Raw genomic sequence first — 21,669 nt, forward strand, 5'->3', positions numbered from 1 at the left:
TACAGCATTCAATTTCCTAGGAAAAACTGAATTGAGAATTTCTGGATTCTCATCAGTTGACATGGTACAAACTTCAGAACGAGCATAAACAAGTTCTTCGAATTGTATCAAACTTTGACGTCGGATATCTTGTGAATGGTTGAATTTATGCAAAAATCATAGAATGTCTTTTTTGTAGATCAGTAAATTTGCTACAGAATGTTTTTGAAAATATTTTTTGTATCTTGATTTTTTCGGAAGTTATGTATTTTTTACTATGTTACTGAATGAAAAATAGAAATTTATCAACAGTCACCTCTAAATATCAATATTAAGAACTCAATTTTTAACTGTGACCATATTTTGAGATACCCTTTTGATTTATTAATGTTCGTAAAAAAAAAAAAAAATAGTTTCCTAATTTGAAACAGTCTAATATATATATGGGGCATTCCACGCCAAATCGACCACTTTTGACCCTGACCCCTTTAGATTCGGCTGAAAATTTTTTCTTTTTTTCTACTCGATCAAAAACGTTTCTCATGATTTTTTCCAATTTTTTCACCCAACCAAAAAAAAGTTATGAATATTTGAAAAAAATGGTTTTTTTTATTTTAAATAGCTATAACTTTTTCAAAATTCAACTGATTGGGACGTGTTTTTTTTCAAAATTTTTGTTTTTAAATTCACTTTTTGAAAAAAAATACAAAAAAATTATTGCAACCTATCTTCATTGTTTTTTTGTAGATATTAAAAAAAATCATAAATTTTTCGATGTTTACCATTTTTGATTTTTGATTTTTTTTTTTTTTTTATATAAAACTGACATTTTCTGCAAATCCTCAAATTTTTTCAAAGTAGTGTTTTTTCGATTTATGTGTTTTTTTTCCGATTGAACAAAAAAAAATATTACAGCTAGCTTTATTCCTCATAACACCATGCTTAAAATTTTTGAGATTGCTCAGAGAACTTTTAAATTTGGAAAAAAAAAATAAAAACAATAAATTTAAATAGTAATTATCGAAATAATTTGAATTTTATTCGAAAAATTCAGTTAAAAAATAGAAGGACCTTCTGAATAATTTTTTATTTTTAAATGTCTAAATATTTACTTGCGCCGTTTTTGATAATTTTTTATAAATTGTGTAGGTTTTCATCAATACACATTTTGTTACGCATTTATATTTTCGTTTCTAACCCCGTTTACTCAAAGCTAGTTTATCAATTTAAGATTTTAGTAGTACGTGATTGAATTAGTATAGCTCGTACATTTATATATAAATATACAAGTGTAATAACAATATTCAAATCGCGGATTAAGTATCTCGGATTGAAAAAACTGACCATCAAAAATTGGCTGCAAACTTAGTAAAAAAGAACTAGGGTCGTCTTCGTTCCAAACTATGCGTGAGCTACTGAAAAGTCAGGGTGGTGCTAAAAATTTTCGAAAAATCTACCTTCCATTCTGGCTGCCAGATAGCATTTTTTTAATGCTTTTTTTTTCGAAGCATACAAACTTAAGTGTACTTACTTGGGTAAAAAATGTCAGCTGGATTCCCACTGGAAAATTTCTGTAAAACCCAAAAAAATGATCGTTGGAGTCGATGAAAATATAAATAATCAAAACGATGGACAATGGATTCATGCAAGAGTCATACCAAAATAATCGAGATATTTCAGAAATAAAATTTTTTCAAAGGTGTTTTTTTTGGATAACTTGTAATGTACTTGATGGATTGATTCAAAAATCTAATCCGCTTTAAAACTTTATACGCCGCGTCGAATGCCACCTCAACTATAAACATCGGTTGAGTTGTTCAAGACAAAGAGTTGTCGAAAGAATTTCGAAAAAGTGTTGTTTTCTAATAAAATCCGACTTGAACTAATTGATGACAATCTTTTTTTTAATATTAGAGGTCAATATACTGCGTTGGGTTTTTTTTTGGAACGTTGAAATCGCTCCATGAGCTCGAAAAAATTGTTGTGAATACATTTTCGAGCTCTTCGAGCTCAAAAATGCTTTTGTGGGCAGTTGTTTTCGAAAAAAAAAACGTTTTTTACTCTTTCTTTGATTAACGATATCTTTTTAACAAATTAACCGATTGAGACGTTTGAGGAAGCAATCGACGCGTTTTATTAAGTTTTAAAGCTGACTAAATTTTGAAATTGATTTTTAAGTCGTTTTTGAGAAATTTCGAAAAAACTAAAAAAAAAAAATTTGTTAAATTCTTTGGTTCCTCGTGAACGAGTAAACCGATTTTGATGGTTAAGGTGGAATTCGACACGGCTTATAAAGTTTTAGAGCCGATTAGATTTTGGAATCGATCCATTAAGCATATCAAAAGTTATCTAAAAAATACATTTTTGAAAAAATTTTATTTTTGGAATATCTTGGAACGAACTCGATCAATTTTTCACAGCGTCTAGGTATTAACAAGCCGAGTCGAATGACACCTTAAAGATCAAAATCGGTTCATACGTTCAAAAGATACAGGTATTTACATACATACGTACGTAGTCAGAATAGCTTCCTAGAACCTCAAAACGTCAAGATTTGATAGAAATTCGATTTTCAAAAATTGGACCGATTCCAATAACTTCCCGAATTTTAAGAAATTTCCAATTTTCTTAGCGGGATCTTGAAACAGAACTATTAACTGATTTTTTTATCTTCCCGCTAAGAAAATTGGAAATTTTCAAAAATTCGGGAAGTTATTGGTTTCGGTCCGATTTTCGAAAATCTAATTTCTATCAAATCTTGACGTCTTGAAGTTCTAGGAAGCTATTCTGACTAATTTTACGATGATGTCCGAGTGTATGTGTGTACGTACATACGTATGTATGTAAATACCTGTATCTTTTGAACGGATGAACCGATTTTGATCTTTAAGGTGTCATTCGACGCGGCTAGTTAATATCTAGAAGCTGTGAAGAATCGAGCTTGATCGATCAAGTGCGTTCGAAGATATTCCATAAATAAAATTTTTTCAAAAATGTTTTTTATAGATAACTTTTAATGAGCTTAATGGATCGATTCCCAAATCAAATCAGTCCTAGAATTAAAAAAAAAACACGTCGACTGCCACCTTAACCGTCTCAATCGGTCAATTCGTTCGAGAGATATCGTCGGAGAAAAAATGGTAAAAAACGTTTTTTTCGAAAACAACGTCTCGCTTCGCTCGACCGGATAACTAACTCGATCTTGATAAGAAAGCGCCTATAGCCTCAAACTCGTGACGTCACTTCGAGCCGTCAGAATCCCTACCGTTCCGCGTACGTATCAAAAAAATAACTATTTTCTGTGTGGGACAGCGTGGACACACTTTTTTTTTCTACAGAGGATTTTTACTTCTTTATTTTAATAATTTCCTTATTTTTTGACTCCAGTATTTATTTTTTTAAATAAAATTGAGGGGCTTAAAAAAATTTTATGCAACTCAAAATAGAACTTAGAAAATTTTCAAGTTGTCTGCCTCAGTCAGTAAAAATTGCACGATTTCAAATTCACGGGGTGGGATTTCTGTAAAAATCCGACAAAATTTCTATAACGATCCTGAAAAATCCTACATAAAATTTATTTAATTTTCTTACAAGGTTTCTTACATGATCCATGTCCGATATTTCTTAAAAAGTGGGACGATGTTATCCCGTGTAATAATGAAATTATAACTTACGTTTGTTTCTCGAATAATCTTCACGTAATCTGCACGTATTAGATCGATGTAATATACTGGAGTCTCGGATCCATATACAACGTTTGTTGCCAAATAACCATCAGATTCAGGTTTATCCTCAGCATCAGCATCGTAATCAACACCATCATCACTCTCAGTATGTAAGCAGAGTTACATTAATTATTACTTAATTAAAAATTGTTAGCTACGCATTTTTTCAATACTCACTGATCCAGATGTTGAATAAATTACAGTCGATAACAAAAATATTGAAAACAGTTTCATGATTATAATATTACTCAAGCGCCTACTTCAATCGAAATTCTGATATTATTCGATTGTTTTTAGGAGAACCAAAGTGTGTTCGTGTTCTAAACTTATATAAAAATTATCAGCTCGCTTCGAGATTATATATCCTACAGTAATGACTAATTGATAGTAAACGTGTACATCAATCCATCTCTGTTATCGTGGCCATATAATTACACAGAAAAAAAGCAACACTTGGGCGAAGGAAATTTTTCTTCGCCCAAGAAAGTTTTTAAGGTCGGGAAGGAAGCTCGAAATTTTCTTGGGACAAGTAAAAAAATTTCTTGACTTTAACAACTTTGAATCAAGAAAAAATTTCTTGCTACAAAATATTTTTAATTACTTGATTCAAAGATGAAATTTCTTATGAAAAGAACGTCAATTTCTTAAAACAATATTTTTTTTCTTGGGTCAAATTTAAAACTTACTTGGCGCAAGTAAGTAAATCTTTCATCTAAAACAGCGACATTCTTGTGGCAAGAAAGTTTTTCTTACTATACACGCATGCGTTCACAACAGCTCGGACTTTAGCAACTGTCAAATATTATGAGATAAACTTAAACGCTTTCTGTTTATAAATTTACTATTTTTCACAGTTTAATAAATAACAAATTTAAGTACTTTCATAATTATGTCATTATATAATAAGTAATTGATTTTAAAGATAAATAATTTTAGGTTCATTTTATTTTTATAATTTTTTTCAAAGTTTCTATAATTTTTTTCATTCTTAATTATGATTAATATTATCAAGACACTTCAAATTTTTATGGTTTTTATAAAATTATTGAAAATTTTGACAATTGTTAATATTTTTGAATATAATTTACAATTTCAATTACACAATAGTGCTAAAAAAAGAAGATTACAACAGGAAATGAATGATAAAGCATAATATAAATTTATTAAGTTTATTAAAGTAAATATGAATTTTATAATCATAAACAACGGTTTCATCCATAAAATTCAACGGTAAGTTATAACATTTTTATATATCAATATTTATTATATAACGTAATAACTTATTTTCTTAGATTAAATATTATTAAGTCAAGTTACAAAAATTAATTCTAATAACTGAAAAAATGAATGATGTTAATAAAAAAAGATTGGTATATGTTATATTTTGGTATACTATTGATAATAAATGATACTGTTTGCGCTCAAACATTTTACATGCAGGTTGATGCATGGCTAGCTTTTGATCCGAGTATAATTACGAGTTTTACGCAGTCGTTTCAAAGATTTCAACTGTATCTTTGATACTTGCCGGTAAAATATCGTATTTCGTGGTTATTTGATAAACACATCTCTGAATCAGTAAATAAAGATGTATTCCTGACTTAGGATACTCTGCGTGGAACACATGGTATAATTTAAATAAACAATCTAGCGCGACAAGAACTGAATCACATTCATACCGAATTTTATCAATAACAATCAAAATCTGATCTAACTCGTCGATAGATCCTTGTATAATTAAATACGGTTGAACCCTTTCATTGCGATTATAATGATCGTTCTGAACATTTGATATCGTCAGCTCAACATCACTTGCAGTTGGCGCGAAATGGAAAATGCTGTCTATCGCTTCTTGCGTTGCAATTTTATCATTAATGAATCGGCGACTTTTGGGAGGAATCAAATGGGCAACGATTTTCATTTCGATGAGGAGTTTAAGATTTATATCTGCTTCTGTGGTACCCAGTTTTTTCAATTTTTCTCGAAGAGCTTTTATAAGTTTATCATTTTTATACTTTTCTGACCTTAACAATTTTAATTTTGAATAAAATGTATTCCAACCGTTCATAAAAATATCTTCTTTCCCCGGATACATTGAGTTAAAATCGATGTATATCAATTCAGTGCTTCTTTGATCATTAAAGATAGCCCACTCTTGGAGAAATTCAGCTACAGTAAAGAAGGTCATTTTAGATCTTAATTCATATGTTTCCTTCCATTTTGTAATTACTTGATTCCAAGGATTACAATGATGTTTAAGCCATTTTAAACTTTTTTCATATTTTTTACGCAATTCTTCAACACTTTTTCTATCTTCGTCGTGATTATCATTCAAATCACATATTTTTCTTTTCTTTCCACTATTCGGTACCCATAGTATATTTTTCACTTTGTCTGGCAATTTTCCACGAGCGGGAACAAATTTCCCAGTTTTAGAATTTTTAGCTGTTACAGGACTTGAATAAAAGACTCCAAGTGAAGTGAGTGGAAATTCATTTTTAATTTTACTCAATAAAGCAGCGTAATGATAATTTTTTAGCTTGCTGGAAAACAAAAAGATATTTTATTTAAATATTAATTTCATTTAAATTTATGATATAAGCTATTGTACTTACTGTCCACTTTTTAGCCAAGGATACAACTCTCTACAGATAATGTCTGCTAGATCTTGTTGTGAAGATGGTTGTAATCGTCCGTGTGTTTCATAATTTTTGCGAATTTTTCGTCCTTCAGGTGAATTATCTAATAACGTCTGTAAGCTGAATTCAGGAAAAGGATCTATTATTTCTACTTGATTATTCAACAGTTCATTGAAGTTATTTGAGTCACGACTTAGTTGATGAGCATTCATATCATTCGCATCTTCTTCACTGTTTGTTACTTGAGCTGCCTAAAATAGAAAAAAATTGTTAAAAAATCATTCATATATTTTTCATGAATTCAAAAACTATTCATATATTGATCTTACTTTCTTATATGTTTCCATTTTAGTACGCAGAATGATCCTTGTAGCCAAATGAGGACATAATTCTCTTAAATTGTCATCGTTTAAAGTCTTGAATAATTCAAAGGTTATCCCATTATCTAAACAAAAAATAAATACCGAAATAACTAATATATTTCATTTATTTGTTGTCAATACACATAAAAATTAGAAAAAGAGTGAATTAACTGAGAGATTATTAGTTTAAAAATAGGATTACAGTACACACTAATATAAATTCATTAATAAAATTATGGAAAACATTCGACATTATTTTCATTAATTATTTAATGTAGATTTATTTATAATTTGATAGGTGTATATCGGTTATATATGAAATTTATGTTTAGGTAAGAATATTTGCAATTAATATCTAATAAAAAATTTTATACAAAATATTTCAATTATCGTATGAAAAAATTTAATTGTATAGGATTTTATTCTACGATGCGAATCGAAGAAAGATACAGATTTATGATCCTATAATTTAACAATTACCTGTGTAAATGTAGCCGACAATCATCAATTTTTACAATGCATAAAAATTTAATAGAATAATCATTGTTGAAAAAAAATCGCACTTATAAAGCATAAAAACCTACATTTGCATTTTTTTTCATGGTAATTTTTTAATTACTTTATTAATTTTTTTATTATTTAAAAATCAAATTTGTTCGATACATTCACTCTCATTAAATTAGTTTACCGTAACCTCTTTACTCTATTCTATTCAAAAATTATAAACAATTTTTTTACCGCAAAAATGTTGAATCGTTTGTTCATCTATGTTCCATTCCTGGAATTTCTCGACTAAATCTTCACCAGCGGATGGTGAATTATCGGCCATCTTAATTGGCTAAAAAATTTAAAAATGTAATTGTTTTAAAAAGCCAACATGATAAATTTTCTTACACTAATTTTTAAGAAGTAATTATTGTTTAATTATTTCAACGCGTAGCCTATAAAAAGTCTATAGTATTATATATAACAAAAATTTCATTACCTCGTTTAGCTAATCTTTCTCAATAATAAAATACGTATATTTATAAATCCCAGTATCAAAACATTCTTTTTAATAATTTTACGATGATAAATTATGTTATCTAATTAACTGTAGAAAGCTGTCTATAATATTATTATTGAAGGCGTTGTTGTATGGCTACTAATTAAATAAAATAAATTAAAATCTATAGCCCTGTAACTCTTCGAGTGATATTCAGTTGTTATTAACAGCTCTATTTAGGCTGTATTCGCGTTGGATGCTTTGAGCGCTTGTAGCTTCACTTCCTATATCACATTATACGGTGATCTATATCTATATACATGTGCTTACAGCGCTAAAGTGTCCAACGTGAATGCACAAAAGGTGGACAGCACTACTAACATTATCCCATTTTCAAATTAGTATTACGTTTTAGTTTTAATTAGTATTAGTATTATATTTGAGAGAGCCTTTAGAACTTCACATGTTTTTTATATGTATTCTTGACAGTAATTTCAAGCATATAGATTAATTCAAATCGGTTTATATAAATATTTAATACCCCAACGATTTTTTGTAATTTTCAAATAATTATTATTCATTGATGCATTTGTTAATTTTGTACTGGTAGTAATGAGAAGTCCTAAAAATCAAAACCTTACGTAAGTATTAAAAAATAAAGTAAAATAAATTAATGTATATAATTATTAGATTTATTTATTTATTTATTTTATTTTATTTTATTTTATTTTATTTTTTTCATTTGAAAAATCTATCGAAATTTCATTGAGTCAGATATATTTATTATTCAATAATATCTATATATTTTCAGTTATTATTTAAGAGTATTATCATTTATGATTTATTAACATTATATCATTAAGAGGTTATAAATAATAAATTTTTGGTTATAAACTAGATGTAATGAAAAAAAAAATTATATGACATTAAAATTGGCCGACTGGTGTAAATCTAACAGACATTAATGATATTTTATAATGAAAAAAAAAAAAAAATAAATAATAATAGAAATGATAATCAAAAAAAAGAAAAATACGCGTGTATAGAAAATTTTAAACTCTGTAAGTGCATTTTTAATTATTTCCTTATTATTATTTTTTATATTTCTACTGGTGCAAATTTTTTTTTAATATTTCAATGTATTTATTGTATTATTTCAAAAATTAAATGTCTGCCAATCTCAGTTTCATAAAATAATTAATCATAAGCTATCAAAAACCAAAAACTATTTTATTGTATCAATGTATTACAGTTTATAAAAATGGCTCATGAAACATCAACTTCTTTACTGGATTTACCAGGTTTATTCCATCAATGGGATGTAGATGATATTATAATTCAAAAGTTTATGGGTAAGGTATTTTTTAGTTTTATTATTTAATACTGTATAAAATAGATAAATTCCAATGCAGACTAAATAAAAAAATTTATCATTGTTGCTCAGCCATATAATTACTAAAAAATATATATTTATCTATTATTTATTATTTAATAAGAAATTTCGTATGTGTAAAGTAAAATACAATACACTAAAGATTACACAAGAAAATAACTAACAAAAATTATAGAATTCACTTACCGTTTCAATTTTTCCGGATTTAGACAATGGAATCACAGTTGATTTGCTGAAAACACTAACGGATGAAGACCTAAAAGAACTTTGTAGTGTCAAGGAGTCAAGAATCATTCTAAAAAATAGAATCAGGGAACATTTTTATAATAGTGTAAGTATCTTTGACATCTAATATATCACCGAAAAAACAACAAATTAAAATTTCTTCTTATAATTTGTTTACTTATCTTTATTTTTAGTTCACGATAATTTCAACACGTAATGAAAAAAATCTTGATGAATCAAGTTCATCCGGTAATCTACCAGACGCTCGGTTTTCGAGTTCAGCCAGTCATCTGCCAGGCGCTTGTGATGGCAGGGGTGAAAACTCTCTAAATTTGCCATGTACACTATGTGATTCTCTATTTCTCAGTTACAATGCCTACGTTTCTCACTTAAAGTTTATTCATCAAGTAAATGATTATTTTCACTGTCCGATGGAAAATTGTCCTCGCGTATATCATACTCAATACAGTCTTAAGTACCATTTAGAAAATCATCATTCAAAGAAGAGATCAAACATTTTAGAACGAACAATAGATGAATCTGACGACGAATCACATTCTGTAGAATGTCATTCTGAAAAACCTGCAGCCGCTAATCAATATGTTGCTAATACATCATTTGATAATATTAAAACTAACACTAGCCCTCAAATTAATTCAAATTATGACGATACTTCAGAAAACATTAATAATATTTTCTTCTCTGAATTGGAAAGATTAATTTCACACTTATATAGCATTTTAGACGTGCCACGCTCTTTGATACAAATAATTTTTAAGCTAATTAACTCAATGTTCACGAATTTTTCGAGTATAATTAAAGATATTCTTCTTGACCCTGATAATACTTGTGAAACCAAAAATATCAAAATTAATTCGATTTTAGGTCGTGTGAAAGAGTCTTTCAATAAGTTAAGCACTGATTATTTACGTATTAAACACTTTACATCTTCTAAGTGCTATGTTCAGCCTGAACCGGTTATCGTCGGTACAATAACAAAAAAAAAAAAAGTAGATGAAAAAATCATCGTCAATGTCAAAAAAAAGTTATCATATATAATTCCATTAGAAAAAAGTTTGAAGATATTTTTAGAAATTCCCGGGGTTTTTAATACAATTTATAATTATCAAAAAGAACTATTATTAGAAACAACACAGGGGACTGGATCAATCTTACGAAATATTATTCAAGGTTCACTATGGACTGAAATTGTAAAAAAATTTGATAACGATCAAATTTTAATTCCCTTAATAATTTCGTTTGATGACCTTGAAACCGGTAACCCTTTGGGAAGCCGTGCAGGCAAAAATAAGCTGGGCGCTGTTTACACATCTATTGCTACTATTCCACCAAATATGTCGAGTCGTTTAGAAAATATTTTTTTATCGTTAATATTTTACTCTCATGATCGATCGGATTTTGGAAATGAAAAAATTTTTTCAAAATTTATATACGATTTAAAAAAATTAGAATTAGATGGAATTCAAATAAAAGTAGATAATAATGAATTTAATGTAAAATTTGTTACCTTGACGATTGCTGGAGATAATTTGGGACTTAACAGTATAACAGGATTTGCTGAAAGTTTTAATGCAACTTATTTTTGTAGAATATGCACTACAACCAAATCAGAAAGCATGACCCAAGTAACTGAAAACTTACAGACACTTCGAGAGGTAAAAAATTATGATTCTGATGTTGAAAATTTGGAAAAACTAAAATCATTATGTATTTGGAATGATCTACCTAGTTTTCACGTTTACGAGAATTGGTCATGTGATGTTATGCACGATTTAATGGAAGGCATCCATCGTTACTCAATGGCCTTAATTATTAAAAATCTTGTCAACAATGAATATTTTACAGTTGATCGACTAAATAAACGTTTGAAATATTTTTTATTTAGTGACGCAGATACAGTTATACCGCCAATTAGTGAAACGCATGTGGCAAAAGGATATATAATTATATCAGCATCCGAAATGTTGTGTCTAGTTCGTAATTTCAATTTTATTGTAGGTGATTTAGTAGAATATAACGATAAAATTTGGAAATATTACCTTGTACTTTTAGAATTAACGGAAATTTTAACAGCTCAAACATTTACAAGTGAATCGATAGAATACTTAGAAACCTTGATCACTGAACATAATCAAATGTTTCAAGATCTTTTTGATGAAACATTGAAGCCAAAGTATCATATTCTACTGCATTATCCTAGAATTATCCGTAAGTTTGGTCCAGTAATTTTGTTCAGTTGTTTTAAATATGAATCTAAACACCGGGAAATTAAAAAAGTCTGTAATTCGATAAGTTGTCGCAAACAGCTACCGTTATCAGCTGCTAACAGATGCCAATTAAAAGCTTGCTGCAGATATCTCAGTAAAAAAGGTTTTAATGACAGTATTAATTACAGCAAATATGTCCATCAAACACTAATCGGTGAAAACCAATTTTCGGTTGATTGGTACGAAATTAATGGCGTTCGATATAAGATAGGGTCTGTCATTATTTCTAGTTTCGATGAATTTGATGAACCAATATTTCATTTAATCGATAAGATTATTGTTGACAGAGAAAATGACAAAAATGTAACATTTGAATGTCTTTTGTTAGATAAAATAATATTTGATCCTCATCTTAGAGCTTTTAATGTTGTTAAAAGTTCAATAAAAAGTTCTGTATTAATAAAAAATTGTAATTCTGTACCGTTAACACTGCATAATGTTGCCGAAAAATATTATGTAAGTATATCGAAAATGTAAATGTTAAAAATATAAGTTTAATTATTTCATAAGTCAATTACTTTATTAATTTTTCAAATATATCAAGTAATGGAATAAAAAAAATTAATAAAAGGTATAATTTAAGTGAAAACGATTGTAAAACCAAAGAATGTGAAAATAATAAGTTAAATTTTTATTAATATTATTATCATTATAAACTAAGAAAAAAAATGATGTACAAATAATCCAAATCATTAATAATTACTCATTAATATTATTATTATTATTATTATTATTATTATTATTACTATTATTATTATTATTATTATTATTATAAATAAAGAAAAAAAAACATGTACAAATAATCCTAAGACATTACTTGACAAGAATAAATTAAATTATTTAAATCTTTTTGATTTCTATGCTTAATTGTATGTTTTTTATTCGAAAGTATTTTTTTTAAGCCTAGTACTTTCGGTTGAATTTAAGAAACTTACTGTTTCCTGACAAGAAAATGAATTTCTTGCCGTAAGAAAGTGAATACTTGTTTCAAATAAAAAATTTGTTTTCTGCCAAGAATTTAATTCTTACACCAAAAAATTAATAGGTTAAAACAAAACACTTACTGTTTTGTGCCAATGAAAACTTTCTTGTGGCAAGAAAGTAAATACTTGTCTCAAATAAAAAAATCATTTTCTGCCAAGAATTTAATTCTTAGGCCAAAAAATTAATATATTGAATCAAAACACTAACTGTTTTATGTTAAGAAAAAATTTCTTGTTCCAAGAATTTTTTTCTGTAGCCCAAGAATAAATTTTTTGTATCAAGAATACACACACTTAGGCGAAGTGATTAATTTCTAGTCCCAAAAAACTTTTTTCTTCAATCAAAATCACTTTTTGATATTAGCCCAAGAAAAAAGGAAGGAAGAAATTTTTTTACTTGGGCCAAGATTTTCTTTTTTTCTGTGTATCTACCAATGAAGCTTGAATTCTTTACAAGTATATATATATATATATATATATATATATATATATATATATATATATATATATATATATATATATATATATATATATATATATATATATATATATATATATATATATATATATTTTTTTTTTTTTTTACCCTGGTATGTCGAAAATGTAAATTTATTTAACAATTTTAAAAACAATTTTTTTCCAAAAACTTAACAAATTCGACATCGAGTTCTTCAATGTTTAGTAAACGAAATAAAAAACCATAAAAGAAGAATTTATTTTTAAAAAAAGTTATTAATTTCACCGGCACACAAAAAAAAATAAGTTCTCTGTACTTTTGACGGGACCGATTTATTCCCATGTATTTTGACCCGCTGAATCTGAATCCGAGGTCCGTTTAACCCGTACACCCTCAGATTTTTAGAAAACTTTAAAAAACCTCAAAAATACACAAAAATCGACCGTTTTTTAAATTTATAAATTTTTTTAACCCTAACTAAGCATGATTTTTATGTATTTCGGTCCTCTACATACTAACCTGAAGTTTATTTAAAACATTAGCCATTTAAAGTCTGAGTAAATTCCAAAAAACCCCAAAAAATTGCAAAAAAGCAAAAAAATTCTTAGTATTGTGATGAAAAAAATTTTATAGGGCTAAATAAATAATTATTTTCATGTATGTTTATCTGTCACATATAATTCTCGAACATCCATGGCTCAGATATCTCTAAAATTTTAAATAAATGGCAAAAATTCCCAAAAAATCGAAAAAAATAAAATTTGGTCTAACAAAAATCAATTTTTAAATCGAAATAAATAAAAGAAATCATATTGTTCGATCTGTGATATATATATAAAAAATATTTTGGCCTAAAACATAAAAAAATTTTAATATGCTTCAAAAAATTTTTTTCATCACAATACTAAGAATCTTTTTGCTTTTTTGCAATTTTTTGGGGTTTTTTGGAATTTACTCAGACTTTAAATGGCTAATGTTTTAAATAAACTTCAGGTTAGTATGTGGAGGACCGAAATACATAAAAATCATGCTTAGTTAGGGTTAAAAAAATTTATAAATTTAAAAAACGGTCGATTTTTGTGTATTTTTGAGGTTTTTTAAAGTTTTCTAAAAATCTGAGGGTGTACGGGTTAAACGGACCTCGGATTCAGATTCAGCGGGTCAAAATACATGGGAATAAATCGGTCCCGTCAAAAGTACAGAGAACTTATTTTTTTTTGTGTGCCGGTGTTTTCAACTTTATATTTTTTGACATAGCATTTGAAAAAAATATAAGATATTAATTGTAGAGATCGCAGTGTAACAATAATAATAGATAAAAGGACAATGGTATTAGTCATATATCTTATAAATGGCCGATGAAACGTTATTATAACATATAAAATATAATAAACAAGAAGATGGACGTTAGTCTTTAGTGATCGTCATATCTTATGATTTTGTTCCTCTAATAAAACCCATTACTATTTATCAGACTAATGCACTCTTATTACCTCTATACCCACAACACGACATTACCAAGTAATCTTGTAAGCAATACTAATGGCCCGTAATATTTTATATTTATAATCGATATATAGTTATATCGCATTTATATAACTCATTTTATTATATATATATATATATATATATATATATATATATATATATTAGGGTGCTTCATTTCAGAGCAACATTTTTTTTTTAAGTGCTTGTGGAAAAAATCATAGTTCAACACAAAAAAAAAATTTTCGCGGAAGAAAAAAAATTTTATGTCGATTACAGACCTAGTTCATCGAAAAATTCGATTTTCCCATTTAAATAACACGGGAAAAATTTTTTTTTTGCTTTAAGAATTGTTAACTCATTAAACAAATCAATAGATCGAATAGACTAATACATATTTTTGTAGGAAATTGAACACTCTACAAAAAAAGTCTTTTATCATTTTTCGATAAACCCATCTGTTCAAAAGTTATTGGAGCTCAAAGTAAAGTTGAAGATCTTTTTACTATTCCGGCGCAACTATCGGACTTATCACAAAATGTTGTAGAATCTTTTTTGTTGACAATTTTATTCTCTACAAGTTATTAATCGGTAAAGTTTTTTGAAATCCAGCATCGTTTTCTAGTTATTTCCATTTTAATGTCGAGCTCTTGAAATCGACCAGAACCGCTTTTTTAAGAGCTTGAAATTAATATGAAAATAAATAGAAAATAATGCGGAATTTGAAAAAATTTTACTGATAGTAATTTGTAGAGAATGAAATTGTCAACAAAAAAGGCCCTATAACATTTTGTGATAAGACTGATATTTACGCCGAAAAAGTAAAAAGATCTCCAACTTTACTTCGAGCTCTAATAACTTTTGAACAGATGGATTTATCGAAAAATAATAAGAGACCTGTTTTGTAGAGCGTTTAATTTTCTTCAAAAATAAGTATTAGTCTATTCGATCTATTGATTTGTTTAATGAGTTAACAATACTTAAAGCTAAAAAAAAAATTTTTCCCGTGTTATTTAAATGGGAAAATCGAATTTTTCGATTAACTAGGTCTGTAATCGACATAGAATTTTTTTTCTTCTGCGAAAATTTTTTTTTTGTGTTGAACTATGATTTTTTCCACAAGCATTTAAAAAGAAAATGTTGCTCTGAAATGAAGCACCCTAATATATATATATATATATATATATATATATATATATATATATATATATATATATATATATATATATTTATATATCTCGCGAAATATTTGAGATACAAAAAAACACTGTGGTACCTCTTTTGTGTATTTTTTTAAATTGAACATTTTGTTTTCAATAAACTGCCCCAACAAACCAGCGGTTCGAGAGTTATTTCGATTTAAACAATTAAATTGTTATTAACAATTGTTTTCACCACTTTTGAACAAAATGGACTCGATTTTCGTGATCCTCGGCCCAACCTACGTAAGAAAAGTTTTGTCCAGCTTTGGCCAACAAAATGTATACGGGCTCTCCTCTTCAGCCGAAGGACTAAAATTGTTGTCATTAATAAAAGGTTCATATACCATTATGTTATAAGAAAACTTTTTATTGAAATTTAAAAACTACCGTAGCTCCCCCCCCCCCCCTTTAATCTTTTTAGAGAACTTTCAGAAATTTTTTCAAGCTTCATAAAATTTATGAATGAAGTAAATTATAATTTTACAAAATTTTATGAAAAATTTTGATAAATCATAATGAAATGATAAATGATTTTCTGTTATTAAAATTTGTGAGTGTAAATTTCTGACGTCAGTTCATCAACATTTTACAGCAGTGATAAAATGTTAGTAATTACGACTTATTTTTTTGTCTTATCATAAACCTCAAGTCATTAAGTTATCGATCGATGTAACAACTTAGTTATATCGTTCAATAATAATTAGTTGAACCTTTCAAATAAAAGTTGATAACGAAATAAAATTTTTTTTGACATTTTTTTAAAAATTCTCAAGATGATGAAACAAAAAAAATCAAAAAATTGTAAGTATAATGCCAAAAATTGAAGCTAACTGAATGAGCTTCAGAAGAATTTTTGATGATAATGCACTATATGTTTTGATTTGACATTATTTAAACCTATGCATCTATTAAAACCATCGCACGAATGGTATTTCGGATCCTATTCGAAGAATTATGATAGATTATGGTTTTATTTCTCGAAAATTCTACCATAAGGACAAAGGCAATAATTTGCTTTCAATAAAATCCACTAATAGAATAATCTCAGATTAAAATTTGATTGTGATATATCAAAGTGTCACACTTGAAATTAGTACTAATATTTGAAATAAAAAGCCTATTAGAATATCAAACGACGAGTAGATATATAGAATATTATCATCATAACTAATCATTAATAAAGAAGCGGCATTTAAATTTTTATTCCCGATTATGGTTTATGAAATAAATGTATTGAGGCAGAAATCAATGTCAGTGATCAAAATCAAGACTCGAATGATTTTTGCCTTAGGTCAGAGCAATAATATATGAAATATCCGAGAAAAATATTAAAAACTGGGATTACATTAAGTTAGATTACATTATATGATGTTCGAAAGAGACTACAAAGAAAAAGAATTGATATGATTTCAGACACATTTTAGCACATTATATTTTGATTCATCCAAAAAAAATAACATATGTTATTTTTTTATTTTTTCAGAGCCGATATTTTATGAACTAATTAACCGATTTTGACATTCGAGCTGGCAATTGGCGCGTTTTCTTGAATTCTAGAGCGGATTCAAATTTGGAATCCATCGGTTCAGCCGTTTCGAAGATATTTGGAAAAATCCGTTTATCACCATTTCTTTCTCCAACGATATCTCTCGAACGCATCAACCGATTGAGATGGTTAAGGTGGCAATCGTCGCGTTTTATTAGTAGATTTCATAGAAATCTAACTATTGTATTTGTCCTCATAATGGAATTTTCGAAAAATTTTGCTATATCTCAACTCAGCTCGACGAGCTGAGTCAGAAAATACATTTGGTTCAAAAGTTTATATATGTATTTATATATATATATATATATATATATATATATATATATATATATATATATATATATATATATATATATATATATATATATATATATATATATACAATATAACGCGCCGTTCTCCAACGATAGCGTCCACAATTCTACACCAATCTTAATGAAACTCAGTATACTTATTCTATAGACGATTACCTTGGATGAGTTCGAAGATGAGCCAATTCGGCCAATAAGTTTAGCAGTTACAGTTAATTGAAATTTTGTAAAATTTTCAAAAAAAATTTGTTTGCCGCTTTAACTAGATGTAACTTCTAAACGGAAAGAGATAGCTTATTTTCGTTTGTTCTATGTGAAAGCTCGTTCGATTGCCTACAATTTTGACTATACAGCTTGTTGATTTGACCATTTTTTCTAATAGATAAATGGTTTTGAACATTTACAAAATATTGTAGAAACTAATTTTATGCAGGTTTTCACTTCGATTATAGCCACAATTTCGAACCGATCACCTTGAAACTTAGTATATATATGAAAATGAGCTCAATCGGTCGATTAGTTTAGAAGTTATAGCATTTCAAAATTTTCAAAATGCCCAAAATTCATATTTTTACTTATTCTTCCTTCAATATCATTTGAATGTGATAACTTATCGACTTTATATCAAATTCATCTGAAAGCTCTTCGAATAAGCTTTAAATTTCATGCCTATATATATGCCTAGACCACTGAAATTGCTTATTTTACCATTCATTCAATGACATTTTGCTATTGCATTAGTTCTCCTACTTCTTAGTACATTCATGGAGCTACTTAAATTCATATTATCGCAGTGTGACACTTATAAAATCTAATCATCTCAATTCAGTGGGTATATACAATTTTGTTTTATCGACAGTGTATAAATGATATGATATATCAATAACAAGATTAACATTAGTTATGATGATAATATTCTCTATATCTACTCATCGTTTGATATTCTAATAGGCTTTTAATTTCAAATATTAAAACTAATTTCAAGTATGACACTTTGATGTATCACAATCAATTTTTAATCTTAGAATATTTTATTAGTAGATTTTATTGAAAGCAAATTATCGCCATTGTCCTTATGGTAGAATTCTCGAGCATTAAAACCATAATCTATCATAATTTTTCGAATAGGGTCCGGAATACTATTGGTCCGATAGTTTGAATGTATGCATACGGATCTTTAAATAACGTCAAATCAAAACATATAGTGCATTATCATCAAAAATTCTTCTGAAGTTCATTTAGTTAGCATCAATTTTTGGCATTATCCTTATAATTTTTTGATTTTTTTTGTTTTATCATCTCGAGAATTTTTAAGAAAATGTAAAAAAAAATTTTATTTTATTATTAGCTTTCATTTGAACAGTGAAAAAAATTAAACAATGAGAAATCGACTCCCATTTCGGCTGCCGAATGGCCTTTTTTTTAAGATTTAGAGCTGATCAAATTTTGGAATCAATCCATCGAGCACATTACAAGTTATCAAAAAAAATATTTTTGAAAAAATTTTATTTTTGAAATATCTCCGAACGAGCCCTACTGATCCAGCTCAATTCTTCACAGCTTCCAGATATTGACAAGCCGCGTCGAATGCCATCTCTACGATCGAAATCGGTGCATCCGTTCAAAAGTTACAGATATTTATATACGTACGTACGTACGTACATACACTCGGACATCATCTTGAAATTAGTCAAAATAGCTTCCTAGAACCTTAAAACATCAAGATCTCTTAGAAATTCGATTTTCGAAAATCGGACCGAAACCAATAACTTCCCGAATTTTTGGCAATTTCCGATTTTCTTAACGGGAAGTTAAAAATTAATGAGTTAGAGAGTATTGAGTAATTTGGATAGCATATTACATGTTAATAATTAGTCAGTTAATATTAATAATAATTGATTTACTTAATTAACAGACGATTGCACTGGCAGCATGTGCAGTTAAATTGTCCAGTTAAATTCGTCTCAATGACTTTCACATGTTCACTGATTACATTATCAATATCTGAGTCAACACCCTCACTGATTTTACACCTCACTAATACTTCATTATCTCTCAATATACATATTTTTGACCAAGCGAAAAAATTGACCATTTTTCTTTTTTTTAAAGTACATCAAAAATATTATTTGGGATGACAAAATAAAATTATTGTGAAAATTTGAGTCCTTAATATTAATATTAAGAGGTGTATCATCGATATTATTGTTTTTTTTTTAATAAACGGATTTTTGTCTCATAACTCTCAAACCATCGAGGTACACAAAACTGACTCGAACACATTTCATAAAGGAAATTGAATGTTCTACAAAAAAGGTTTCTTAACAATTTTTGCTAAATTCACTCCTTCAAAAGTTATTTCAGGTTATTGAAGTCGTTTTGACTTAACTTCGACCTTGAATAACTTTTGACGGAGTGAATTTAGCAAAAATTGTTAAGAGATTTTTTTTTGTAGAGCATTTAATTTCCTTTAAGAATATTCGTTGACTTTCTTCCGGAACCTGATTATTACATGAATTACAAAGTTCCAAAGTTAAACAATTAAATTGTAAAATCATACCAATGTTCAAGTTATGATTATAAAGAAACGGTTCATCTGACGAAAAATATTAATCAGACCTTCTTTGTAGAACATTTAATTTCCTTCATGATTTTAAGTCAATTTCGTTTATCTCGATGTTTTGAGAGTTATCAGACAAAAACACGCTCTTAAAAAAAATCAAAAATTGCGATTATACACCTTTTATTATTAATATTAATAGTAAGGGCTCCAATTTTCACAATAATTGTTTTTTTTTCATCCCAAATAATATTTTCGATGTACTTTAAAAAAAGAAAAATAGTCAATTTTTTTGGCCCAGTCTAATATATATATATATATATATATATATATATATATATATATATATATATATATATATATATATATATATATATATATTGAATGAATAAATAAAATGATTTGTTCATAATTATTAACTTGTAAATATTTATTAATTAATATACGGGTATTTGTCAACGAATGAATTAACAAAAGGGAAGAGATGAGAATAAGCACATATTAAATGCACATGCACTACGTGCGTGTAAATTCGAATGTGTTTCATTTCAGCAGTCATTAGAAAATCATTGTCATGATGCACCAGATTGGGTACAATGAGTTTTGTACATTATTTATATGTCACCAACAATTATATTTAATTAATAACAATACACTTCATGAATATTCTACGGGCGATTTTTAGCTGCATGGATAATAAAATTTTATCAATATGGCTATCCAAAATCTTCCCAGCAAATGACGTTTTGTTAATATGACAAGTCGTCTTGATCATATCAACACAGGTAATTATTCTACTGATTTCTATGTCTTGCTTTAATAGCTTTTAGTATCATTGGAAATACTGATATACCTTAGTAGCATTGCCTTATATGCGTTAGTTGACCGATTTCTTCCAACAAGTCTTACGGAAGTGTCTTACGGAAGATTCAAACAAGACTTATGAAGAAGATTGATCCCTAGCGAATTTGTTTATACCGAAAATTTAAGTTTCTTTTGGGTTCATTTCCGGTATGGTAGAAATTGATAAATATTTCGGTATATTTTAAGAATTATACCTAATTCATACCCAGATTATACTCAAATCGTCTCATGTTTTGGGTATGTCTTTGAATTTTTCATACTTTAACGATACTGAAAAAATATCTATTCCAAGCACGATTTATACTCAAAATTATACCGAAATCAGAGAGGTTAAGGACAATCTCTTTCTACATAAGTCTTTACCTGGGAAAAAGAAAAAATGTTTCTTTGAAGTTTGAAGTAAATAAATTTATTGATTGCATAGAAAATTATAAAAATACTATTTCAATTGAGTGTTTAGTATCATAATGCTTTTTAGTAGTAAATAGTTCAAAAATAATTTTCATAATAATTTAATTATTGATTTACTTATTTACTACTTCTATGTTTTTTTTTTTTTTTTTTTTTTACCACAATAAAAAAAAAAAAATTCAGTGTTAAAGGAAATATTTCTGTTTATGTTTGATAGAGATACAATTATCATTAATTTATTATTTATTTGATTC

General features: G+C 27.5%; 2 protein-coding genes across 2 annotated transcripts; one reads left to right on the top strand and one right to left on the bottom strand.

Annotated features, from left to right (window-relative positions):
- Positions 1–4,937: 4,937 nt before the first annotated feature.
- On the bottom strand, positions 4,938–7,891 carry LOC130677454 (uncharacterized). Its single transcript, XM_057484223.1, has 5 exons — positions 7,691–7,891; positions 7,444–7,543; positions 6,673–6,788; positions 6,320–6,594; positions 4,938–6,247 (listed from the first exon to the last, which is right to left on the bottom strand). Exons 2-5 carry the CDS (start codon positions 7,532–7,534, stop codon positions 5,188–5,190), a joined length of 1,542 nt encoding a protein of 513 aa, XP_057340206.1. The 5' UTR covers positions 7,535–7,543; positions 7,691–7,891; the 3' UTR covers positions 4,938–5,187.
- Positions 7,892–8,145: 254 nt separating this feature from the next.
- On the top strand, positions 8,146–12,073 carry LOC130677732 (uncharacterized). The gene is made up of 4 exons (XM_057484584.1): positions 8,146–8,331; positions 8,943–9,042; positions 9,293–9,414; positions 9,503–12,073. Exons 2-4 carry the CDS (start codon positions 8,952–8,954, stop codon positions 12,071–12,073), a joined length of 2,784 nt encoding a protein of 927 aa, XP_057340567.1. The 5' UTR covers positions 8,146–8,331; positions 8,943–8,951.
- The last annotated feature ends 9,596 nt before the right edge of the window (positions 12,074–21,669 follow it).

Source organism: Microplitis mediator, chromosome 11, assembly GCF_029852145.1.
Source record: "Microplitis mediator isolate UGA2020A chromosome 11, iyMicMedi2.1, whole genome shotgun sequence".
Lineage (NCBI taxonomy): Eukaryota > Metazoa > Arthropoda > Insecta > Hymenoptera > Braconidae > Microplitis > Microplitis mediator.